The 26495-nt window shown below is 49.1% G+C and overlaps 1 protein-coding gene across 2 annotated transcripts; it reads right to left on the reverse strand.

Moving 5' to 3' along the window:
• Positions 1-441: 441 nt before the first annotated feature.
• On the reverse strand, positions 442-24797 carry LOC114590996 (uncharacterized). Of its 2 annotated transcripts, XM_077922744.1 has the most exons (6): positions 24666-24797; positions 23172-23245; positions 21124-21250; positions 19536-19649; positions 16525-17867; positions 442-2983 (listed from the first exon to the last, which is right to left on the reverse strand). In XM_077922744.1, exons 2-6 carry the CDS (start codon positions 23196-23198, stop codon positions 2390-2392), a joined length of 2205 nt encoding a protein of 734 aa, XP_077778870.1. In that variant the 5' UTR covers positions 23199-23245; positions 24666-24797; the 3' UTR covers positions 442-2389. The 2 variants fall into 2 exon arrangements, 1 of the variants encoding a protein (XP_077778870.1); XR_013391442.1 differs by lacking the exons at positions 16525-17867; positions 19536-19649; positions 21124-21250; positions 23172-23245; positions 24666-24797 and adding exons at positions 5105-5194; positions 7423-8557 and having other exon boundaries at positions 442-558; positions 935-3159.
• Positions 24798-26495: the final 1698 nt, after the last annotated feature.

Raw genomic sequence — 26495 nt, forward strand, 5'->3', positions numbered from 1 at the left:
AAGCAGAGGCTATTTGCAGAGGCAGGGCAAGGGCAAAGGCGTTTTGGCCGTTTTCAGCCTCATCTGGATGCCTGGTCTGGGTGCAAAGGAGGGGCCAAACAGCAATGCACCTGAAGCGCCGTTACATTTCCAAAAGGGTGCAATTTTCCAGCTGCAATTGCTCAATTTATCAGACCTCCGCTTAGGCAGGCTTGGCTCCATATGCAACTGAAGCAAGGAGCTCTGGCTTTGCTTCGGTCAAGGGATATGGGAAGCGGATCGGACCGAGCAAAGAGAAGCAGCTTGAACCAGACCTCAAACCTCAATATTTATCTAAAAAGCTGCTGCCATTATTGCACGCTAGGGGCTGGAGGGAAAGTAAAGAAAACTTGCAGGAGTGAAGGGTGTACAGTCTTTATTTATGTTCAGCCTCACAACAACCCTGTGAGGTAGGTTTCGGGGGGGGGGGGGGCTATTCCCATTTTCCAAATGGGTTAAATGAGGCTAACTTGGACAAGACAGGAAGGCTACATATGGGCAGGACATGAAGCCAGAACATCCACACCCAAATTAAAGCCTCTTATCTACTGAGGCAGGGACGCGGGTGGCGCTGTGGGTAAAAGCCTCAGCGCCTAGGGCTTGCCGATCGAAAGGTTGGTGGTTCGAATCCCCGCGGCGGGGTGCGCTCCCGTTGTTCGGTCCCAGCGCCTGCCAACCTAGCAGTTCGAAAGCACCCCCGGGTGCAAATAGATAAATAGGGACCGCTTACTAGTGGGAAGGTAAACGGCGTTTCCGTGTGCGGCTCTGGCTCGCCAGAGCAGCGATGTCACGCTGGCCATGTGACCCGGAAGTGTCTCCGGACAGCGCTGGCCCCCGGCCTCTTGAGTGAGATGGGTGCACAACCCTAGAGTCTGTCAAGACTGGCCCGTACGGGCAGGGGTACCTTTACCTTTACCTTATCTACTGAGGCATCCGATACAACCACAGAGTGATAAGGTTACTCAGAAAAAATTAAAGTTCAGGCTTAAAAATTAAGGCTAGCACTAAAATTTTAAAAAGGGTGTCATACCGTGATTAAGAAATAGACTTGAAAGGCCCGAGTCGATGCATGCTTACTCATGAGCAAGTCCTGAGGGTGGAAAGTTAAATGTGCATAGGACTGCCACCTTAAATGCGTTTAACCAAATAGAAAGAAAATACCAGTGTGTGCGTTAATTTAGGTCTTCCATTTGCTATAAACAGGGGAGGACTTTTTTGTTTACCAAATAATATTCTTTACATGTATAAACAAAGATGTCCGCTAGCATTTCTAACCGAGGCAACTAAGAATACTTTTAACATGGCAGCGATCAACTCCATCTGATACAGCCTTGTGTTTAAGAGCTTACCTGGTCGCCACAGGTGAGCGGGAATTCCAGGCAGGCAAACAAGCAAACTGGAGAAGGGACAGATTGCTCCACAGAAAGGAACAGAGCAATTCATACCTTCTCCGCTAGTCCACTTTGGTGCAATAATAAGAAACTTAGGTTTCTATGTTGACCATGGAGGAGGGAAGAAACCTAAGTTTCTTATTATTGCACTTCCCTCCTCCATGGCCAGCACGGACTTGCAGTCTACTTGCTTTTAAGTAGGCATATCAGGGCCGGCCTGAGCCATTTCGGCTGCTTAGGGTGGAACAAATGGCAGCCTCTCAGGTCACGGTGCGTAAAACCAAAGGCTGGGAGTAAAAAGACAACAACATAAAACCATTTGCTACACTTTCATGACACCCAAAATTAGTTGCCTGAGGCAGCCGCCTCACGCTGCCTAACGGTTTGGCCAGTCCTGAGGTAACTTCTGTGGCTTTTATTTACAAGGCTACTCTAAGAACATAGAAAATGATTCTCTGGTTCAAATCGCCTGATGGTTCCAGCAACAGATTCCTGCTTCCCATCTCCAGGTCCTCGTTGGGAAATTCTCTGTTGAGTAAGGAGCAGTTGCCTCGTTTTAAAAGTTTTCTCCCAGGAGGAAATCCTCCCATGTACAAAGAGAGCTAAACATCAGAAAACCTTGCCACCAGGCCTACGACACACACCAACCAACCATAGCCTGTCAGCAGTGGCGGCCATTTTGTCAGCCTTGTGTGGACTGTGAGAGCAGAGGACTTTTGACTAGTATCTAGCTAGGCATCAGGCTCCAGAGTTGCGCATGCCCTGAACCGAACACTTGCGGTATTAGACGTGGGAAAACCTGTGACTTTCCTAAAAGTTCCTGAACTCCAACTTCTTCCACCCCCAAAGAGTTGGAGATGGCAGACGTTGCAGCCCAGGAACTCCAGAAGGGCCGCAGCCCCCCAATCCCTGACTTCGCACAGTTTCAACGCCAACGAACTTCATGCCTTTCGACCTTTCCTCAACGGAGCGAGGCGTTTTCACAAGGCCTCGCCGACGTGGGCTCTAACGGCGTCCAAGCGCTTGCTGGGCTCCGGGAGTTTTGCGAGGCTCTTCCTCGCGTGGGCTCGCTCGTGCTTGAGCAGGCCCGAGCTCTGCTTGAAGCGCTTCCCGCACTGGGGGCACTTGTAGGGCTTCTGCCCCGTGTGGTTCCTCTTGTGCCTGGTGAGGCTGGACTTGTTGCTGAAGGTGTTGCCGCACTCGGCGCAGCCGTAGGGCTTCTCTCCGGTGTGGATCCTCTCGTGCTTCACCAGGTTGGAGCTCTGCGAGAAGCGCTTGCCGCAGACCGAGCAGCTGTAGGGGGTTTCCCCCGTGTGAGTCCTTCGGTGGACCAGGAGACTGGAGCTCTGCTTGAAGCTCTTGCCGCACGCCGAGCAGCGGTAAGGCCGGAGCCCCGTGTGGTTCCTCAGGTGGCGGATGAGGCTGGAGCTCTGGCTGAACCTCTTGCCGCAGTCGGGGCAGCCGAAGGGCTTCTCGCCCGTGTGCTTCCTCTTGTGCCGCGTCAGGCTGGACTTGTTGCTGAAGCTGTTCCCGCACTCGGCGCAGCCGTAGGGCTTCTCCCCGGTGTGCGTCCGGTCGTGGGTCAGGAGGGCCGACCGCTTCTTGAAGCCCTTCCCGCACTCGGAGCACTTGTAGCGTTTGTCGCCCACGACGGGCCTCTCGCGGCTCGGCGTGCCGCCAAAGCTTTTGGCGTAGAGGGGGCAGTAGCGCGGGGCCTCTCCCGGGTAGATCTTTCCACGCTCCTCGCTGCCTGGAACAGAGAAATGGGCCGTCAGGTGTCAGGAGCAAGTGGGCAGTAAAATCACACCCTGCAAGTTCGGCGTTAACTCTTTAGAGTGGTACCTCTGGTTGCGAACGGGATCCGTTCCGGAGCCCCGTTCGCAACATGAGCAGAACGCAACCTGCAACTGCACGTTGTGATTTGCTGCTTCTGCACATGTGCATGACATAATTTTGAGAGTTTGCGCATGCGCAAGCCGCGAAACCCGGAAGTAAGCTGTTAAGTTGTGGGTGAACATATCAGACGACACAGCGATTCTTCAAACAGCTCTTGTTTATTCAGAGGCCAGAACAGAACTGAACTGAAGGGTTCAGTCAGCCTGCTTATATAGAGCTCCAGTACAACGTAACTGTAGCAAACTATCCAATCACTGAACGTCACTTTTGATCCTTCATTTGCATAACTATCTACAGTATCCCCCTGCTGGCCCAGAGTGAGAACTTCAGTACATAACATAAGCCTTTCCGGTACTTCTGGGTCGCCACGGGACGCAACCTGAAAAGATTTAACCTGAAGCAAATGTAACAAGAGGTATGACTGTATTAGTAAGAATGTGATCTGCACAGACCAGGCAGTGTGTCAGGCCTAGTGAGCACAGCAGTCCATCCCTGGTAGGTCTTGCCCCCATGGATCTGTTGCCGAGACTGAAACACCCCCGTCTCCCCACAGCTAAGTCTCCTCCTCTCCAGAGTTTTCCCCAAGCAATCAGAGACTGCGCCTGCATGCAGCCAACCAGCCTCTCCTCCGCCCTCTTCAGGCCCCTACCTAGACCTGTAAGCCCACTCCAATCGTCTGGGCATTTTATCTGTGGCACTGCACCCTACAGAATATCACAGGGCACTGACCCAAAAATGGGCATTTTTCGCTGTTACCCCAGGACTATGGAGTGTGCTTCACTGTGCTAGACATGAAGCAGCCACCGCAGTAGCCTGTTTTCCCCAAGTGACTCCTCAAAACCTACTTTTATTTGCCTGAGTTCCTTGAATTCGTTTTTTATGCTACAGCTTTACTGTGTTTTTGTTTTAAGAGCTGTTCGACTGTGGAACAGTCTCAGGAGATGATGTACTCTCCTTCCTTGGAGGTTTTTAAGCATAAATTGGATGGAGACACCTGTCATGGATGTTTTAGTTGAGATTCCTGCATTGCAGGGGTTGGACTAGATGACCCTCTGCACCCAGGATAGTAGCCAAGCGGGAAACCAGAAAAAGGAAGCCCCTTTCCCCACTTCCTTGCCTTGCACAGAAATGCAGCATGAAGCTGTGTGTGTGTGTGTGTGTGTGTGTGTGTGAGAGAGAGAGAGAGAGAGAGAGAGAGAGAGAGAGAAAGAGAGAGAGAGACAGAGGGAGGGAGGGAGGGAGGGAGGGAGGGAGGGAGGGAGGGAGGGAGGGAGGGAGGATGGATGGATGGATTTAGACACAGGAAAACAAACCTATAAATGTCAGAAATTAGATTGTTATAACAAAAGAAAAAATCTCTATGGAAAATCACATTTTAAAATTTACTGCTCTCTGGCGCCATCTGGTGTTGCATGTTTATAGTGCATTCAAATCACTGTTTCTTTACTAAGTGCAGAGACTCAGGTTTTGCTTGAGGGCTTTATAGAGGCATCTGGTTGGCTACTGTGAGATCAGGATGCTGGACAAATGGCAGGCCTCTGGCCTGATCCAGCAGCACTCTTTTTATGTCTGGAGGGATGGAGCCCTTACATCTCTCAAACAGGATAGCAGAAAATGAAATAAATGGCAGGCTAGTAACTTTCATGGGCTTGCTTACACGGGCTATTTGAATGTTTTAAAAGCAAACACCGCAAGGACAAAAACATACAAGCAGAAAACCCACTCGCACCACAAGCAAGCATGCAGCTGATGACAAATATTCTAAAGAAAGCCAGGGGCTCTATCAAACGCATTCTTACCCAACAAGATGGCGTCGCTACTGTCATCTGCCTGCATGGTGTCTCCCGATACAGCTCTTGGATATGAATCCAGCAAACGGTCTTGCCCCCCTGGGAAGGGCAGAGTCACACCACCCATGTGGAGAAAAACAAAGTTAAAATATAATATATATTAGCCCATCTGGAAATGTTCTGGGTAGGTTTGAGCATGGAGTCTGCACTGGCCAGGTTAAAACTGCACCAGCCAACATTTTACCTCTGCACATGCGCCCGCAGTAATCCCTTAAGAGTTGGAATACTGCAAAGTACTCAAAACAGGGTTTTGTTTGTCCTTTCCTCTCTCTGTATTTAGGGTATATGCAGCACCCTAACCAGACAGGGGGACACTTCATATATCTGATAAAGTTGTCTTAGAAGCCCAGGGAGCCATCTGCAAGGTGCTTAACACATGCTGTGTAATGTTAAAAAAAAACTTTGTCTTGATTTAAACCACAAGGGACAGCACGAAGCATCTTGATCAACATCTTGATTTTTATTGATGTTAAAATCACCAACCTGACTGAGGCACATTAAGTTCAATTTGCAGAAAAAATGGATACAGGGGGTTCATTGGAAGCTTTTAGCTGCTATAAGATCGACTATCCTGTAATATTACATATGGTATGTACAGTTGTTTATGGTTTTTTATATTAATTTTGCTGTAAAAATGTGTGAGATTGCGATATTGTATTCATTTGCATTACCTAGAGCCTGTTCTACTGATGAAGCCCAAGACGGCGAAACAAGGCTAATATTCCGGAAATCCTTGTCTTAGAGTCTGTGAAAGGACTCTGTGGAACTGTAACAACCCTTCATGTGGATTATTCAACTCTATGAACAGACAGGTGGAATAGACACTTATATACCTTAGGCATGAACTGACTAGCGAATGAACTGATCCACTGGGTCGTCTGCTTTGTTTGTTGAACTTTATGAGACTTCCGTTGAATTCTACAATTTGATACAATGAACAGTAGATCTTATTTATTCAAAAGTACAGCCGGTTACGTCTTGTGTGTTTATTGAGTATGTTTCACGTAACCATAGGTTTGTTGTTGCTGTTGGGGTGTGTGTGTGTGTGTGTGTGTGTGTGTGTGTGTGTGTGTAATCCTGTAAAGAGGCTGAGGTTGCAATAGGAACCCCATTTATCTGGAAGTAAGCCCCACTGAATTCAATTGTAGTGAGTAGGCTTAGGACTGTGCCACAGTATGTATTGTTTTATTTAACAGATATTTACGTTGCTTTTCAGGCCCCAAGGTTCTTTCAACGCAGCCCCCCAATTTAAAAAACCCTAACAAAAATAATTGCAAACCAGCACCACAGTCTTATCAATACAAAATTTACATGAAGGAAGGTCCACTCCCTTTTCTATTGCAGCTGGCATAGAAACACAGAATGTTAGCCTCATAACAGGCTAGTTTTTTTCTTTTTGTTTTTGTAAGGCAGGTAACTTTTGATCTTAATAAGCAGAGACATCACCTTGCCAACAAAGGTCTGTATAGTTAAAGCTCTGGTTTTCCCAGTAGTGATGTCTGGAAGTGAGAGCTGGACCATAAAGAAGGCTGATCGCCGAAGAATTGATGCTTTTGAATTCTGGTGCTGGAGGAGACTCTTGAGAGTCCCATGGACTGCAAGAAGATCACACCTATCCATTCTGAAGGAAATCAGCCCTGAGTGCTCACTGGAAGGACAGATCCTGAAGCTGAGGCTCCAATACTTCGGCCACCACATGAGAAGAGAAGACTCCCTGGAAAAGACCCTGATGTTGGGAAAGATGGAGGGCACAAGGAGAAGGGGACGACAGAGGACGAGATGGTTGGATAGGGTTCTCAAAGCTACCAGCATGAGTTTGACCAAACTGCAGGAGGCAGTGGAAAACAGGAGTGCCTGGCATGCTCTGGTCCAGGGGGTCACGAAGAGTCGGACACGACTAAACAACTAAACAACAACAACTTTTGTAGCCTTATTTACAAAGCTAGGTTGCACCTGGACACTGATGCATGCCTCCTGCAATAAATTTCTGCTGCTTTGAACTTTGTTGCCCATCTGCCTTTAATATAACTACATGGTGGGGGACGGGACTTGCACCTTTAGTAAGGTACACCTGTGGAAAATTATCCGCTCTACGCATCTCTTAAATGCAAGGGCAGAGGAATGTGCCTTATAGTGAATCAGATCATTGGTCCAATCGACACGGGCTGGCAGCAGCACTCCAAGGTTTTAGGCAGGTGTCTCTCCCGGCAGCCTCACCTGGAGATGCAAGGAATCGCACCTGGCGCCACTCCACCTCTCTTTCTTACCTGTTCAGACAGCAGCCCCTGCGATCGCCCCTCTCGGGCAGATTTCTTCTTCTCCTCGACCTGCAGCTCGTTGACACTCTTGACTATCACACGTACTTTCTACCCCGCGTCAATCAGTTAACACGAATCTCCGGCGCGCGCGAGCTCGCACCGGGCTCCATCCTCGCCGCCGTCCAGGTGGTGCGCACATGCGTTCATTTGAAAGAACCGCGGCTGCGTGCTCGGAATGCGGAGCCCGCAAAGGGAGGCAAGCAGCGTCCAGACGGGGGCCACTAATCCGAATTAAGGGAGCTCCGGAGTGCCCGCGCGCCTGGCAAAGCAGCTTCTGGATTGAACGAGGGCGCAAATGGAGCTTTTTTTAGGAGCGGGTGGCTGGAGGCACGCAAAGAAGCCTCGCTCGCTTCCCCCTTATTGTTGTGCTGGGTTTTGTGGGTTGCTATTTCCACCCCTCCTCCCGCTTCCAAAGGCGGGTTTTCCTTTTCTTTCCGCTTCCCATCATGTGCTTGAAGCCAAGCCAGAAGATGGGCAAGGCGAAGCCCTCACCAATCGGCTGGTTGAGCGCATGGATGAGGGAGGTGGAAGGAGGTTTTGAAAAGAGATGCCTTGGAGCCAGCTTGGATGCGTCCTCCAAACTAGCCTGAGGGCACCAGGTTGGCAAAGACTGTCATCCTGGTCATTGCCACATTTTTAAAAAATTCATCCATGCTTATCATTTGCTTTCTTTGCAATTACTCCAATTGGAAAAATGCAGAAGAGCTAGGGGTGAACCAATGGAGGGGAAAACGGAATAATATTAGAATATTAGAATACCTAACTGTGAAGGTACAGAGAATGAAAGGGTTTAAGGTCAGTGAGAAAGAGTGGGGTGGGGGAAGCATAGCAGGACCCTTGAGCACCCAATGGTTCTCACTCCAGTTAATAATAATAATAATTTTTATTTATACCCCACCCTCCCCAGCCAAGGCCGGGCTCAGGGCGGCTAACAAGCAATAATAAAAACAAGTTGAACGAATACAACTTAAAAACAAGATTAAAATATAACAATTAAAATACTGAAACATTAAAATATTAAAATGCAGCCTCGTCACAGGAGGAGAAAGGAAAAAGAAAGAGGGGGAGGGAATCAAATTGGCTCCAAGCCAAAGGCCAGGTGGAACAACTCTGTCTTACAGGCCCTGCGGAAAGAAATCAGATCCTGCAGGGACCTGGTCTCATGAGGCAGAGCGTTCAACCGGCCGGAGCCAGTGTTGAAAAGGCCCTGGCTCTGGTTGAGGCTAATCTAACTTCCTTAGGGCCCGGGACCTCTAGGGTGTTGCTATTTATGGACCTTGAGGCTCTCCGTGGGGCATACCGGGAGAGGCAGGTTTGTCCCCCACATGCTGCAGCGAAACCTCAACTCCCTGATTCTCAACTTTCGTTGTGAGGCAAAGAGCAAGTTTCTAGCATTTCATGAACCCTGAGATGTGAGACAAGAACATACTGTACAGTGTTACCTTGGTTCTCAAACTTAATCCATTCTGGAAGTCCGTTCCAAAACCAAAGCGTTCCAAAACCAAGGCACGCTTTCCAATAGCAAGTAATGCAAAAGGGATAAATCCGTCCCAGACTTTAAAAAACAACCCCTAAAACAGCAATTTAACATGAATTTTACTATCTAACGAGACCATCGATCCATAAAACGAAAGCAAGAATCAGTGTACTGTACTATAAAATATTTTTTGTTTAGGCAAGCCTATCCACACATGTAGAATGCTTGACATGTGTTTTAATCTGTTTTTTGCCGTATGATTGATTTTTATTACTTTTAGAATGTTTTAAACAGTTTTTGACTTTTTTTAACTGATAATTTTATTGCTTTATTCTTTTTGTAAAACATTTTGAGGTTTTATTACAATTGAGAGGCATATAAATTTTGTGAAGCTAATTACCGTATTTTTCGCACGATTGGACGCACCGGACCATAGGACGCACCTAGTTTTTTGGGGGGGAAATAAAGGAAAAAATTTTCCCCTTTATTTCCCCCCCAAAAGCAGGTCAGGGAAACCGAACCAGGTCGAGGAACAGCGGGATAGTGGCGCTGCGCCTCCCTGCTGTCCCCCAAGCTTGTGGGGCTGGCCGATGTCTGTCTGGCGGGCGGGGAGCTCTGCTTCAGGGCGCCCCACCCGCCAGGCAGCAGGCTGCTATCCGCAGCGTGGGGAGCCCTGTGGGGAACTCCTGCAAGGTTCCCCACTCTGCGGATGTATGCCTGGCGCGAGGGGCGCTCTGCTTCAGGGCGCCCCAACCGCCAGGCAGTAGGCTGCTATCCGCAGCGTGGGGAGCCCTGTGGGGAACTCCTGCAAGCCTCCCCACTCTGCGGATGTCTGCCTGGCGCGAGGGGCGCTCTGCTTCAGGGCGCCCCACCCGCCAGGCAGCAGGCTGCTATCCGCAGCGTGGGGAGCCCTGTGGGGAACTCCTGCAAGGTTCCCCACTCTGCGGATGTATGCCTGGCGCGAGGGGCGCTCTGCTTCAGGGCGCCCCAACCGCCAGGCAGCAGGCTGCTATCCGCAGCGTGGGGAGCCCTGTGGGGAACTCCTGCAAACCTCCCCACTCTGCGGATGTCTGCCTGGCGCGAGGGGCGCTCTGCTTCAGGGCGCCCCACCCGCCAGGCAGCAGGCTGCTATCCGCAGCGTGGGGAGCCTTGTCGGGAACTCCTGCAAGGCTCCCCACTCTGCGGATGTATGCCTGGTGCGAGGGGCGCTCTGCTTCAGGGCGCCCCACCCGCCAGGCAGCAGGCTGCTATCCGCAGCGTGGGGAGCCTTGTCGGGAACTCCTGCAAGGCTCCCCACTCTGCGGATGTATGCCTGGCGTGAGGGGCGCTCTGCTTCAGGGCGCCCCACCCGCCAGGCAGCAGGCTGCTATCCGCAGCGTGGGGAGCCTTGTCGGGAACTCCTGCAAGGCTCCCCACTCTGCGGATGTATGCCTGGCGCGAGGGGCGCTCTGCTTCAGGGCGCCCCACCCGCCAGGCAGCAGGCTGCTATCCGCAGCGTGGGGAGCCCTGTGGGGAATTCCTGCAAGGCTCCCCATGCTGCGGATGTGTTCCCGAAGCGCCTGGAGCTCTGCTTTCAGGGCGCCTGGCGCTCCGGGAAGCAGGCTGAGCGGAGCGCTAATCCCGAAGCCCCAAGCTTCGGGATTAGCGCGGCGCTTCGCTAGCCCTGGGAGAGCCACGCAACGTCGCGGGGCTCTCCCAGGGCTAGCGAGACCTTGCCGGCACCCAGAAGCTTGGGGCGCGCTGAGCTCCGCGCGCCCCAAGCTTCGGGATTAGCGCGGCGCTTCGCTAGCCCTGGGAGAGCCACGCAACGTCGCGGGGCTCTCCCAGGGCTAGCGAGACCTTGCCGGCACCCAGAAGCTTGGGGCGCGCTGAGCTCCGCGCGCCCCAAGCTTCGGGATTAGCGCGGCGCTTCGCTAGCCCTGGGAGAGCCACGCAACGTCGCGGGGCTCTCCCAGGGCTAGCGAGACCTTGCCGGCACCCAGAAGCTTGGGGCGCGCTGAGCTCCGCGCGCCCCAAGCTTCGGGATTAGCGCGGCGCTTCGCTAGCCCTGGGAGAGCCACGCAACGTCGCGGGGCTCTCCCAGGGCTAGCGAGACCTTGCCGGCACCCAGAAGCTTGGGGCGCGCTGTGCTCCGCACACCCCAAGCTTCTGGATTAGCGCAGCGGTCCGCTAGCCGTGGGAGAGCTGGGTCTCCCACGGCTAGCGGATAGCTTCCTGAAGCCTGGAGAGCGAGAGGGGTCGGTGCGCACCGACCCGTCTCACTCTCCAGGCTTCAGCGAAAGCCTGCATTCGCTCCATAGGACGCACACACATTTTCCCTTGCTTTTTGGGAGGGAAAAAGTGCGTCCTATGGTGCGAAAAATACGGTACGTAAAGAAATAGAAGAAGAGTTTGGATTTGATGTCCCGCCTTTCACTCCTGTTCAGGAGTCTCAAAGCGGCTCACATTCTCCTTTCCCTTCCTCCCCCACAACAAACACCCTGTGAGGTGAGTGGGGCTGAGAGACTTCAGAGAAGTGTGACTAGCCCAAGGCAGCTGCATGTGGAGGAGCGGGGAAGCAAACTCAATTCACCAGATTACGAGACTACCGCTCTTAACCACTACACCACACTGGCTCTCAAATAAACAAATCTTCCAGCTGTTACCTGGTAACTTCCTACATGAAATGGTTCCACTGTGTCCCTTTTCTTTGTCCTAGAAGGGAGGGGCAATAGGGACTGATTCCTTGTTGGCATTCTATGCAAAGTCCTTCCGCACGGGGGGGGGGGGGGGGACAAGGAGGGGAAAGAAAACGAAAGGGAGAACATTTCAGTAAAATACCGGTACATTTTCGGCAACAGATTGTATCCGAGAGGCAATGTGGTGTAGTGGTTAGAGCGCTGCGCTAGGACCTGGGAGACCAGGGTTCGAATTCCCACTCGTTTATGAAGCTTGCCACCTTGGGCCAGTCACAGTCTACCTCACAGGGCTGTTGCGAGCATAAAAACAGGGTAGAGGGAAAACCACATATGCCGTCACCTCGAGCTCCTTGAGGAAGCTGGGGTAGAAATCTAATAAATAAATGAGAGGCTGTTTGAGATCACCTGGCGTGAAAAGACTGAGGTGAGGGAATGACACTGAATTAGCAAAACAATTAAGGTTTTAAATGACAATTTTAGGTTATATTTTAGTGATCAAGATTTAATATACAATGGTACCTCAGGTTAAGTACTTAATTTGTTCCGGAGGTCCGTTCTTAACCTGAAACTGTTCTTAACCTGAAGCACCACTTTAGCTAATGGGGCCTCCCGCTGCCACCGTGCCACCAGAGCACGATTTCTGTTCTCATCCTGAAGCAAAGTTCTTAACCTGAAGCACTATTTCTGGGTTAGCGGAGTCTGTAACCTGAAGCGTATGTAACCTGAAGTGTATGTAACCTGAGGTAACACTGTATATTTTTAACTGCGGCTATATCTGAATTGTCTCTGTTATACCCAGTTGCAATTCAATGTATTCCTGTTGTGTTTTATGATTTTCCTGATATTCTAAGTGAGCCGGAACTGGTCTGTGACCGTAATAATAAAATTCATTCATTCATTCCATTCATAGAATTGCTGGGATTCAAAAGCAGCTCCAAAAGGAAGGCGCTGGGCTGCCGCCGGAGGATGGCGAAGGCTGAATCCAGCTGAGATTCCTGCATTTCAGGGGGTTGGACTAGATGACCCTGGGGTACCAACTCTCAAGATTCTATTAATCTTTCCTTTTACATTTGTACCGCCGAGATCTTTTAATTATACCCTGACTTTGGGAATTGGTAGTGAAAAACCAGAATTTTAAAAAAGCAGCCTAAATCAGTCACCAGAACGGCCCTCTCTCATTTGACACCCGGCTTTCTCCCGCTGCCAAAATGCAAAGCGCACCTTTCCTCCCCTCTGCAACGAAGCGTGCAAAGCGAAAACAAAGGAATGCACCACTTCTGGCTGTCAGACGCGCGCAGCCCGGGTTGCATTTTTCTCCCCCTTGCAAGACCAGCCGCCCACCGCGCCTCCTTCAAGACCCATTAAACCGCGCGCGCGACCCCTGCGCCCACCACCCACCCCCTTCTTACGACAGGGAGGCAGAAGGCAAGAAAGCTCTAGCACGGCGGGGAGCTGGGGGTCCGGCTTTCGCCTTTCCAAAACGCAAAGGCTTGTGGGCGTTGTAGTTTTCTGGATTGTTGCCGCTTTGTTCAACCAAGGGGGTCCTCGCCCCTTCAATCGCTGCAAGGGATGGCAGATAAAACTCCAATTGCATAGCAGTGGTTCTCAACTTGTGAGTCCCCAGATGTTGTTGGACTACAACTCCCATCATCCCTGAGCTCTGGGCTTGCTAGCTAGGGGTGATGGGAGTTGTAGTCCAACATCTGGGGACCCACAGGTTGAGAAAGGCTGGCATATGGGCTAAGCAGTGTGTGTGTGTGTGTGTAAACTGTCATAAATAAATTCCTTTTAATTTTTCTTCTCTTCTATTCCCTCCCCCTTTTCTTCTTCTTCTTTTTTGGCTTTCCTTTGGTGTTTTTCTTTTCTCTTTCTTCATTTTTGTTTAGTTTCTTTTATGTTGTGGTATTGTTGGACCATCCATCTCTGCATGAGTTTTAATAAAATCATGAAGACAGGAGTACCTGGCGTGCTCTCGTCCATGGGGTCATGAAGAGTCGGACACGACTAAACAACAACAAAATAAAATCATATTTTTATTTAAAAAGCTGACCTTTTTTGGAGAAATACACCTGTAAGCTTGGATATTGTCATCTTTTTGCAGTGTCAAACTGAGGTGGACATTGACTGTATGGGCTACAGGCAGGCTTAACCCCAATCATTGTTGCTGTTTGTTAAAAGATCCAATAAAAACTGGTTTTTAAAAATATGAAGTTATATGTGTATTTGATATAATACACAATTGATTTTTTTTTAAAAAGCACCATAGAATTGTAGAGTTGGAAGGGAACCCAAGGGCCCTCTAGACCAACCCCCGCAATACAAGAATCTCAGCTAAGGCATCCATGACAGGTGGCTATCTGACCTCTGCTTAAAAGCCACCAAGGAAGGAGTCCACAACAGCTCTCACTGTTAGAAAGTTCTTCCTGGTGTTTAGCGGGAATCTTCATTGGTTCATGTCCTACCCTCCGGAGCAGGAGAGTACGAGCTTGTTCCCTCCTCCATGGGACAGCCCTTGATTTATTTGAAGAGGGATATCCTATCTCCTCCCAGTCTCCTCTTTTCCAGGCTAAACATACCCAGCTCCTTCAACCGTTCCTCATCAGGCTTGGTTTATATTGCAGCCCTCCATTTATTGCTGGACTGCAACTCCTATCACCCCCAGGCCCCTTTTTATGTTGACTGGGGGCTGATGGGAATTGGGAGTTTATATGTGTGTGTACGTACACAAACACACACAGAGGGAAAGAAAGGGAGATCCCTGTGTCTTATTACACCAAAACATAACAAAGTTGCCCCATTTTTCTATGATTTATCTGCTGGTTTCTAAACAAGAACTTCTTAAAAAATCTCTCCAGCGTTTTGAGTGTTGGCCTAAATGTTGGGAGGCCAGGGGTCTAGCCCACCCCACCCCCGCAAAGACATGAAGCTCAGTGGGTGGATTTGAGCAAACCCAGCCTTAACCTACCTTAAATGGTTGCTGTGAAGATAAAATGAGGAAAAGGAGAACCACATGCATACACTACTAGTCAAAATAGTGGAAACCTTTTGGAAAAAATGTATTTCTGAGGTTTTATTGCTCATAAAACCACTTTTTGGGGGGGTATTACCATAAAATCATATATCAATGGAAAGATAATTTAATGAAGACATGTAATGCAACAAAGTTTGTTCAATGATCTGTATTCTATCAAAAGATAGACTCCGTATTCTATCAAAAGGGACGCGGGTGGCACTGTGGTCTAAACCACTGAGCCTCTTGTGTTTGCTGATCAGAAGGTCGGCGGTTCAAATCCCCGCAACGGGGTGAGCTCCCGTTGCTCGGTCCCTGCTCCTGCCAACCTAGCAGTTTGAAAGCATGCCACTGCAAGTAGATAAATAGGTACCGCTCCAGCGGGAAGGTAAACAGCGTTTCCGTGCGCGGGTCTGGTTTCAGTGTTCAGTTGCGCCATAAGTGGCTTAGTCATGCTAGCCACATGACCCAGAAAAACTGTCTGTGGACAAACGTCGGCCCCCTCAGCCTGTAAAGCAAAATGAGCGCCGCAACCCCAGAGTCGTCTGCGGCTGGACTTAACTGTCAGGGGTCCTTTACCTTGATCAATAGTTATAGCCAAATAACCAGAAAAAGGAAACACAACTTGCTTAGGTTGATATGCAGTAGCTTTCCTTCATTTGAATGTAGCCAATGAGCAAGAGTGTTGAGAAAGCCAATCAGGCGTTATGAGCCATCAAACCTTGGACAAAGCACGCCTTTCGGAAATCCCCACCCCCACCCCCCCACGTCCAGGAAAATCCAGACATATGGCAGTCCTACAGGAGAGAAAGGGTTAAACTCTCTCTTTTTAAATATGATTTTTATTAAATTTTGTGTTTTACAATCTCAAATAAACATTTTACATACTTAAGATAGCAATGTCTTCCTTTCTTCTCTTTCCATGGTTCATTTTGCATATCTTATATCCCTGCATATTTTTTAAAAAAACGATACCAGTCAGTTTTCCACGATTATATCCATCAAAACGTATTTGCAGTTGTTCTTGAATGTTTAAGGCGGCATGAAATACGGCCAAAAAGCTTCTCCCACATCCTGAACAGTCATGGGAAGTACCGTATTTTTCGCTCTATAACACGCACCTGACCGTAACACGCACATAGTTTTTAGAGGAGGAAAACAAGAAAAAAAAATTCTAAATGAAACAGTGGGTGTATGATTTTTGTGGTTCATGCTGTGGCCACAGACATGTGATCTGACAGTGAGTTTGGAGTAGCCCAATGCAAAAATCCTGAGAATCCTTTGTAACCACGCTTTAAGTGGGGAGGGAAGGAAAAGCACTCAGGGGACAAGGAGCATGTGTGGGGTGGGTGGAGAAGGATGCTGCTAATAATGAAGAAGAGGGGTATAAGGGGAGAAGGCTCTTCTCCTCTCCCGCTTTGCTCCTTTAAAGCAAGCAGGCTCTGCTTTTCTCCCACCTCCCCGCTCAGCCCCGGCTTAGCGAGCTGAAAAACTTTGCTGCTATTTAGCTAGCTGAGTGGGGAGGAGAGAGGAGTGTAAGCGGCTCCTCTCCTCTCCCGCTTTGCTCCTTTGAAGAAGCAGGCTCTCTGTCCCTCTCTCCTCCCCACTCAGCGGCTCTTCTCCCGCTTTGCTGTTTCAAAGCGAGCCACAGAGGAGGGAAGGAAGGGGAACCATGGATCCTCTGCTCACGACTGCAGCAGATTCCCCCCCACGACCCGTAGGCACTCCCTCCATAACACGCACGGACATTTCCCCTTACTTTCTAGGAGGAAAAAAGTGAGTGTTATGGTGCAAAAAATACGGTATCTCCTGGATGAGATCTCTGGTGCTCAACGACGTGTGATCTTGCGGGAACCTCTTCTGTAGGGCTTCTTCCTCGCGTGGATTCTCACATGTTGAAGAAGGTTCCCTCTGTCGTTGAAGCTCTTCTCACAGTGGGGGCATTCATATGGTTTCTCTCCTGTGTGTATTCGCTCGTGTCGCTCAAGTTTACTTTTCTCAATAAAGGCTTTCCCGCACTCTAAGCAAACGTAAGGTCTGTCTCCTGTGTGAATCCTCTCATGAATCATCAGCCTTGACCTGCGCTCATAGCTCTTCCCACAGCGCAAACATCTGTACGGCTTCTTACCTGAATGTCTTTTCCTGTGGTGATGTTGAAGGGCTGAACTTTTGCTGAAGAGTCTCCCACAGTCTGAGCATTTATTCTTATGCATTCTCAAATGCTTAGCAAGGCACGATTTCTGACTTAAACGTTTGCCGCATTCGGGGCACGGAAATGATTTTTCCGCTCTGTGGGTTCTCTCATGACTTACGAGGGACGAACTGCAACGAAAGCTTTTCCTACAGAATGAGCACTGATAAGGTTTCTCGCCAGTGTGGATTCTCCTGTGCGATTTAAGATCTGAACGATTTCGGAAGCTTTTCCCGCAATCTGAGCAATTATGCGGTTTCTCTCCTCCGTGAGTTTTCTTGTGCCTGGTATAGTTAGAAAAACAATTGAAGCTCCTGCCGCAGTCCAAGCATTTGTAGGGTTGCTCTCCTGTGTGTGTCCTCTGGTGAACTAGAAGGTGCTCTTTCGCTCTGAATCCTTTCCCACACTCTGAGCATTGGAACGGCCGCTCATCTTTGTGGATGTATTCATGTCTAGCAACGTGTGCTTTGCTGCTAAATTTCTTCCCGCAGTAGGAACACCCGTGTGGCTTCTCTCTGGTGTGGACGCGTCTGTGTTGACGAAGGCTTCGTTTGTGTATGAAACCTTTCCCGCAATCTGCGCATGAGTGAGGCTTCTCCCCCGTATGGATTTTCTCGTGTGAGCGAAGGTTTGACGGCGAACTGAACATCCTCCCGCAATCCGAGCACTTGTATGGCTTTTCTCCCGTGTGGGACCGCTGATGTATAACAAGGTAGGTGTTGTTACAAAAGGTTTTCCCACAGACAGGGCACTTTTCCGAATTTGCTACTCCACGTCTTCTGTTTGGGGCTTTAGGGGGAGAGATTTTCTTTGGTCGGTTCTTGATTTGTGTTTGCTCTTTGCTCTTCCGAGCAGGAACGGCTTTGGCCTGTCGATTTCCAAGACGCTTTCTCTGAGGCCGGCCGGCTCTGTGGCAGGTCTGAGAGCTCTCCCCATTTCTCTGGCTCTCTTCAGCCCTTTGTATCTCTTCTTGCTTCCCCAGGGCGAAACTTTCCGGCTGAATAGGTTTCTTCGTATTCTCACTCACCTGCTCATCTCCTGTTGGAATGAGACAGAAAACTGTCAATGTGTATTCTGAAAGGAGCTACGAACACTGTAGGAGGAGCAGGGGAAAAACACGGCAGCTTCTTGGGAGTCATGGGCTACTCACAGCTAACCTAAGATTTATGCATAGTGGGGAAAGCAGAAAGGGGGCAAACTGCAGACCTAACGCTTCTGGCATCCTTGTCTATATCACAAGATTGTTGTGAAGATGCTATGAGGGTAGAGGTGATATACACAGCCCAGATGCCCTGTTCTCACATGGGACTTGGAGCAATCTTCATTCCAAGGGACTACCGTATTTTTCACTCTATAAGACGCACCAGACCACAAGGCGCACCTAGTTTTTGGAGGAGGAAAACAAGAAAAAATATATATTCTGAATCTCAGAAGCCAGAACAGCAAGAGGGATCGCTGCGCAGTGAAAGCAGCAATCCCTCTTGCTGTTCTGGCTTCTGGGATAGCTGTGCAGCCTGCATTCGCTCCATAAGACGGGCAGACATTTCCCCTTACTTTTAGAAGGGAAAAAGTGAGTCTTCTGGAGCAAAAAATACGGTAATTATCTCCAGACCTGATTTGCTTCCCTACCTGATGCTGCCAGGCCACATTTGGGGGGGCCCAAACCAAGTGTGTTAAAATAACTATTATTATTATTATTATTATTGAAGCAGCCTTTAGAAACAGCAGCATGTAGGGCCCCTGACCAAAATCTATTCCGGATAGAGCCAGAATGCTAGAAGTGTCAGTTTGCATTTCTTAGTGCAGAAAGTATTGATCTGATGTGTAGAGATCTTTCCTATTATATTTAATTCTGCAAGCTGCTCTGTGTGAAAGAAACAAGCAGGTGGTCCATGATGTTTGGGTTATTCCTTCCGAGAAGCTGAGTGCAGTTGGCTTAAACTGGTTCTCTTATCTCTTCTGCCAAGGTCACGCTGACTATACAGTGGTACCTCGGGTTACATTCGCTTCAGGTTACTGACTCCGCTAACCCAGAAATAGTACCTCGGGTTAAGAACTTTGCTTCAAGATGAGAACGGAAATTGTGCTCCGGCGGTGCAGCAGCAGCAGGAGGCCCCATTAGCTAAAGTGGTGCTTCAGGTTAAGAACAGTTTCAGGTTAAGAACGGACCTCCGGAACGAATTAAGTACTTAATCCGAGGTACCACTGTAATAGTATAGTCAGTAGGAGCCTGGGTTTCACTTTCTCTTTCCATCTCTTTTCCTTCTGGCGTGGTGTTCTGTATATAGATAGTGTTAAGGTTTAGTCTTATTATAGGTTATTGTAACTTTAAGTTAAGTCTGCTGCAACTGGATTTCTTACGAACAGTGCCAATACTGATTGTGTTGGATTTGTGCCCATTGTGCTCATTTGCTTTCAGTAGCAATAAAGCTCTGAAGGATGAAATACAATTGCCTCTTCTTCTGTTTTTTGGGAATCCTGCAATGTGTTTAAGTTTTTACTCTCCTGCTCTGGATAAATATTGAGTAGAATTTCAATGACAAACAGGAGCACTGGACTTTTAGCATTCTTTCCCTCCCGATGAGGGGAACGTTGTGCAAAATGAACACAAAGCAGCCCGAAGGCTTGCATAAAGATCTAGCGTGGCACTGCGATTGGCCCAGCTCCGAATGGCTCCTTGCCAGGCTCTGTTTCGAAATGGCTCACCTGAGCTACTGCCTGGTGGGATCTCATGCTCCTTGTGTTTCTGCTGATCAGGTGCCCACAGCATTTCCCATCGCTCCAGGGCGGAGATCAGGTCTGGTTTCGAAGGGTGAAGTGCTGCTCATGAGAGGAAGAAAAAACAAGAGTGTGGGGGGAAAACATAGCCTGTTTTGGTATGTTACCAGAAAAAAGAACTCCTATTGTTAGTTAGATTTCTTAGCCTTCACCACAAGGTCCCAGGGTGAGGTCAAACCACTTTAAAATGGTCGAGAGCTTCCTGCAGATACCATCTTATCAGGAGATAAGATGTAGGAATTAGACCTTTAGTGTGGTGGCACTTGCCCAATGTTCAGCCCAGACGCGGAGGTCCAGCTCTGAGGGCCTTCTAGTGGTTCCCCCACTGTGAGAAGTGAAGTTACAGGGAACCAGGCAGAGGGCCTTCTCAGAAGTGGCGCCCGCCCTGTGGAACACCCTCCCATCAGATGTCAAGGAGATAAGTATTCATACAACTTTTAGAAGACATCTGAAGGCAGCCCTATATCAGAAGGTTTTAATGTTTGATAATTATGTTTCTGCTGGAAGCCTCCCAGAGTGGCTCAGGCAACACAGTCAGATGGGGAGGGTATTATTAATTATTATTATTATTATTATTATTATTATTATTATTATTATTATTATTATTATTACTTTTTGAAATTCCCTCCTGTTAAATGGTAAACAGGGGCTGTAGTCTTCTTGGCACCCTACTGAAGAACTTAACTCTTCCCACAAGCCTTTTCAGTAAGTCAAACGGAATCCGTTCTGGAAGTCTGTTCGACTTCCAAAACTTTTGGAAACCGAAGTGCGGCTTCCAATTGGCTGCAGGAAGCTCCTGCAGCCAATCGGAAGCCGCGGAACCCCATCCAATGCTCAGGTTCCAAAGAACGTTTGCAAACCAAAACAGTCACTTCCGGGTTTGCGACGTTTGGGAGCCAAAATGTTCAACTTGCAAGGCGTTTGGGATCCAAGGTACGACTGCAGATATATTTCCCAGTCTGCACCTGTGTATTGGAATTATGTTTAGATGTTCACATTTCTTATGATTTTTGTGCCTGCCACCCTGGGATCCTTCGGTGGGAAAGGCAGGAAATAAATGTAATAATTATTACTATTGATGATGATGTTATTGTTTAAAGCATCAGGCTCATGCAGGGTTCAATCCTATGGCTCCATTATGGAGACCTCCACAGATCATGGGTAACCCCCGCTGCACAAATGCACCATTTGCAAGTGTTGTGACGCATCTGCCTCCTAATGTGGGATGGGGTCACCTATTGCTGCAAAGAGGCATTTTATAACCCCTGAGATCCAACCAGCCCACCCTTGCCAGCTGTTGCAAGGCAAAGGTCAAGTATAGGAGTCCACATCCTGGACCAGCTATAGTTTCCAGATGTTTTTCAAATGCAGCCACCTGTAGAGCATATCACAATCATCCAATGGTAGCACTGCAACACCTGCCCTCCTCACCAGCCTCAAGTGTTGTTGTTTTTAAGCAGAAAGGGAGGGCAGGTCTCTGTGGCCGGATCTATTGTTTCACCTAAGGGATGCTCACCCACGGAAGCCACGTTCTCATAGCTCATCAGCATGACGTCCCTGTAGGTGGCTCTTTGCGTTGGGTCCAGCAGAGCCCACTCTGCTTTTGTGAAATACACGGCCACATCCTCAAAAGCCACAGGCTCCTAAAAGAAGAGGGAAACTTTTAAAACAACCACCGGTCTGGGGCCACACTTAAAAGCTGGGAGATGTGCAATGGATTTTCTGTAGTTTCATCACCATTTCAGCAACCTCTAGAACACGGGTAGGCAAACTAAGGCCTGGGGGCCGGATCTGGCCCAATCGCCTTCTAAATCCAGCCTGCAGATGGTCCGGGAATCAGCATGTTTTTACATGAGTAGAGTGTGTCCTTTTCTCTAAAATGCATCTCTGGGTTATTTGTGGAACCTGCCTGGTGTTTTTACATGAGTAGAATGTGTCCTTTTATTTAAAATGCATCTCTGGGTAATTTGTGGGGCATAGGAATTCGTTCATTCCCCCCCCCCCAAAAAAAAATATAGTCCGGCCCACCACAAGATCTGAGGGACAGTGGAGCGGCCCCCTGCTGAAAAAGTTTGCTGACCCCTGGTCTAGAAGGCCAAAGGTTCCCTGCAACTGATCTGAGAGCCAGTTGTGACATCATGGTTAGAACGCTGAACAAGGACCAGGGAGATCAGGGTTCGAATCCCAACTCAGCCATGAAGCTCACTGGGTGACCTCAGTATGTCACTGTCTCTCAGCCTAGCCTACCTCATAAGGTTGTTGTTGTTGTCGTCAGATATTTGTGGCATTTGAAACCACCACAAATCCATCGCCCAACAGCACTTCCAGCAAAGTAAAAAAAATGCAGCGCCAGCCAGCAGAATCACCCAGATGGGGTGACAAATGACTCAAGCACAATAGTGTCCCAGGCATTTAATTATATTGCCCGTAATGAGCTTAATGGTTGCAATATATACCATTAGTCTAAAGGTTTTCAACATTTTTGAGTCCACGGCTTCCTTAACCGACTACATTCTTTCTGCGGCACCCCTGTGGGGCTCAGGAGCCCAGTTACGTCACCACTTGTCTGCCGAGCTGGCAGCCTCTCACCCTTTTTTGAACACACTCCCTTGTGAGGTATTCCCCCAGCCTCCTCTCCCCTCTCCTTGGGTGTCCTCTGGGCAACTGCTGCTACTGCCCCTGGTCTCTGATCTGCCCCCCTGCCCCAAAGAGAGGTGCCTCCTCACACTGCCCCACAGGGGTCTGGGAAGAGGATGCCCCCAGCTTTAATGGCCCAGTAGAGACTGGCCAAAGGTGAACATGAAGCCAGCGCCTTACCTTGGGAGGCAGCAGTGGGCACTGCCATACCTGCATGGTGGAAAGGCACCCAAGCAGGCCTTGCACCAGCCTCACTGCCCGGCCTCCCACTTGTCTGCCCATTGGTGTTGGTGCTGACCTTTAAAGCCCTAAACGGCCTCGGTCCTGTATACCTGAAGGAGCGTCTCCACCCCCATCGTTCAGCCGGACACTGAGGTCCAGCGCCGAGGGCCTTCTGGCGGTTCCCTCATTGCGAGAAGTGAGGTTACAGGGAACCAGGCAGAGGGCCTTCTCGGTAGTGGCACCCGCCCTGTGGAACGCCCTCCCTTCAGATGTGAAGGAAATAAGTAGCTGTCTTCTCTTTAAAAGACATCTGAAGGTAGCTCTGTTTAGGCAAGTTTTTAATACAATGGTACCTCGGGTTACATATGCTTCAGGTTACAGACTCCGCTAACCCAGAAATAGTGCTTCAGGTTAAGAACTTTGCTTCAGGATGAGAACAGAAATCGGGGTCCAGCGGCACAGCGGCAGCGGGAGGCCCCGTTAGCTAAAGTGGTGCTTCAGGTTAAGAACAGTTTCAGGTTAAGTACGGACCTCCAGAACGAATTAAGTACTTAACCCGAGGTACCACTGTATTTAATGCTGTACAGTGGTACAGAATGAACACAGAATAAAAAGGATTTCTGGAGGGCCCCCGAGATAAGTGCTGTTTCCACTTTCCAACTTGCTATGAGACTCATCGTCAGCTATCTCAAACAATTCTCGCACCTGGTTTGTCTCCACCGCAGCAGCCATTCTTTGTCAAGCCAATGCAGCAGAAGACTCTGGGAACTATGCACCTCCTGCGGGAGGAAGAAAGTTAATTCAGAAAACATTGTGACCCTTTTTCTCTCTCTCTCTTATGGCTGGGCCCCTAACCCCCCCCCCCCGTCTGTCTGTCTCTTCCTTCTATCTATACAGTATTGCAAAGCCTTCAAGTAGCCCTTGTGATAGGAATTTTGAGGTCTTAGATATATGTTCAATGTTCATAAGTGTACCAACCAAGCACGTACATAGATCAGCACAGGAAGACCGACCTGAAACCATTTTTGATTCCCAAACTGACTTCAATTATTTCTCTGCAAGGTCAAAGTGGGAAACCTCCCCATTGTCTCTTTCCTCACAAATCCTGTCTTAAGGGCACATTTAAGATATGAATAGGGTGAGCCTGTGACCTGGCTCAGGAACTAAGTATTTATCATTACAAAAGACTGGCCAGGCTCCCCAGGGTATCCAATCAAGTAAGCATTAACAGATAACCTGGCAAACAGGAGGTAAACAACTCACTCAAGATTTCTGCTGTAGACCACCCCTTCTGTGATGTAGGTATGATGTATCTGGGGGTGGTCTTGATCTACAGGGTGGCAACTTCAAAAGTCTATATACGGGCTTGCACAAAGCCCACCATTGTTCCGGGTTCCTCCTCCCTCCTGCGTGTGGTGAGTGAGGAGCCTATTGCAACAGATCAATAAAGATCAGGCTTACTAGCTGCTTTGCTTCTCAATATTCTCTGGTTGGCCTCTGTTATTTTCTCCTACCAATAGGGAACCTACGTAAGGACTCTATATGGGCTCTTGGATACCCCATAAGGGAAAAAGGGCAGATTTTTGTTTACAACACCCTTCACCCACCTCCAAACACCAGAAGATCTCTTATCATCTGCAGAAGCTCCTGTAGAACCTTGCCCTAACTCTTTACAATCTAAATATAATTTGAGCAGGTGGAAGATATAGGGTTATGGCATGGCATTCTAGAGCAGACTCCTAGGAACAAACGGAGCCCTTAGAGAACCATAGAATTCTAGAGCTGGAAGGGGGACCCATAGGGTCCTCTAGTCCACCCCACAAATCCTCTTGGTTAACAGCCAGACACACGGACCCCATTGTGCCACTGGAGGCATCTTAATATCCCCAATTAAGTTTCAGGGTAGCAAACTCTGCCAAGTTACTAATTGCATTAGTTATGGACGCAGATTTATACTACAGCCACATGTTTTCTCTGGAGCAAGCGCAACAAGAAATGCAAAGAGGGAGGAGACGATGGAAGGAACCCAGAAAATAAACTTTCACTAAGAAAGTGGGGGGGAAGTTTGCATAGAAAGACAGACAGGAATGTCTCTGAGGCCCAATCCAAGCAAGGAATTGGCTCCCTAGCAAAATCAGCAAACCTCAGCACACACACACCCCCATTCCCCTTTCCTATACAGTACCAGCAGACGCCTACCTCTGCCCGCCAAGAAGCAGCCCCGACGACAAAGAGAGCGAAGCGTTTTGCAACGCAGAGGAAGCAAGTCCTTCAGGCGCGCGCGGATTTACCTATGCAAAGACCAAATGCCACTGCGCATGCTCAAAGAGACTGTGCGCATGCTCAGTAGCAGCAACCGAAGCCTTTCCCCGCCCTTCTCGCGCCCCCTTCTCTTGCCCTCACTTAGAAGCTGATTCACCTGGATTCTACTCCATAACGTGGAGGAGGACAAAGAGGGTCCTGTTTTTGGCGAGCAGAGGAGGATCGCCTGCAGGGTGTCCTGTTAACAACCTGACAGGGCTAAAATTTGCAAGGGTGGGGAAGATGCGGAGATGCGGGCACGTGTGCACGTGTGTTTGTGCACACACGTGTGCGTGATCGATTGTTGTGGCCGCGCTTTACTCGCTGGTGAAAAGTTGTCCCCGGTGTCAAATGCAGGCGAGTACCTGCTTGGTTAGAGGGGATATAGGGGCTCATTAGTGGGTCACCTAGCACTAAACATGCCCTTGTGAACTCGCTTTTGAATACGGAGGAGAAACAGGAGTAGCATCTGTTCTACATTACCCCAGTTCCAACTTCAAATAGAGCAGAAGGGGTATTGGGGTGAGCCCTGGTTCAAATCGTTGCTCTGCCACACAGGAAAACAGCCCTGGAACCATTTTGACTCTCAAACTTACCGAATGTTTTCTCTGCAAGGTTGAAGGAAATGGAAAAGCCTCCCCGTTGCCTTTTCATTCAAAAATCCTGTCTTAAGGGTATATCTGTGTATGAATAGAGTGAGCCTGTGACCTGGCTCAGGAACTAAGTATTTATCATTACAAAAGACTGGCCAGGCTCCCCAGGGTATCCAATCAAGTGAGCATTAACAGGTGATCTGCCAGACAGGAGAAAAATAAACGCACTCAGATTTTTGTTTTAGTCCGCCCTTTCTGTGATGTATGTATGATGCTTCTGGGGGGTGGTCTTGGACTCCAGGGCAGGCAATTTAAAATGTCTACATAAGGGCGGACACATCTGGGTTCCGGGTCCTCCTCCTTTCCTATGTGAGAGGGGGGCACCCTGTTCAATAAAGATCAGGCTTACGAGCTGCTTTGCTTCTCAGTATTCTCTGGTTGGCCTCTGTTATTTTCTCCGACCGATGGAGAACCTACAAAAGACTCTATAAGGGCTCTTGAGTTCCCCATAAGGGAATAAGGGCAGATTTGCATTTATTACACGCCTATCTGGCTGGGTTTCCCCAGCCACTCTGGGCGGCTTCCAACAGAATATTAAAAACACGATAGAACATCAAACATTAAAAACTTCCCTTAACAGGACTGCCTTCAGGTGTCTTCTCAAAGTCCAATACTGTAGTTACTTATTTCTTTGACATCTTATGGGAGGGCAGTCCACAGGGTGGGTGCCACTACCGAGAAGGCCCTCTGCCTGGTTCCCTGTAACTTCACTTCTTGCAGTGAGGGAACCACCAGAAGGCCCTCGGTGCTGGACCTCAGTGTCTGGGCTGAATGATGGGGGTGGAGACGCTCCTTCAGGGATACTGGGCCGAGGCCGTTTAGGGCTCTAAAGGTCAGCACCAACACTTTAAACTGTGCTTGGAAACGTACTGGGAGCCAATGTAGGTCTTTCAGGACCGGTGTTATGTGGTCTTGGTGGCCACTTCCAGTCACCCTTCTAGTTGCAGTTTCCGGGTCACTTTCAAAGGTAGCCCCACGTAGAGCACATTGCAGTAGTCCAAGCGGGAGATAACCAGAGCATGCACCACTCTGGCGAGACAGTCTGGGCAGGTAGGGTCTCAGCCTGCGTGCCAGA

Source organism: Podarcis muralis, chromosome 2, assembly GCF_964188315.1.
Source record: "Podarcis muralis chromosome 2, rPodMur119.hap1.1, whole genome shotgun sequence".
In the NCBI taxonomy this organism is placed as follows: Eukaryota; Metazoa; Chordata; class Lepidosauria; order Squamata; family Lacertidae; genus Podarcis; species Podarcis muralis.

Bases quoted from the DNA above. Each gene is read 5' to 3' on its own strand.
- LOC114590996 (XM_077922744.1), bottom strand. From the start codon at position 23,198: ATGGCTGCTGCGGTGGAGACAAACCAG. The intron at 21,251-23,171 runs GTGCGAGAATTG...CTCTTCTTTTAG, and splicing joins CTGCGGTGGAGACAAACCAG to GAGCCTGTGGCTTTTGAGGA. The intron at 17,868-19,535 runs GTGAGCCATTTC...TCATTCCAACAG, and splicing joins CCCACCAGGCAGTAGCTCAG to GAGATGAGCAGGTGAGTGAG.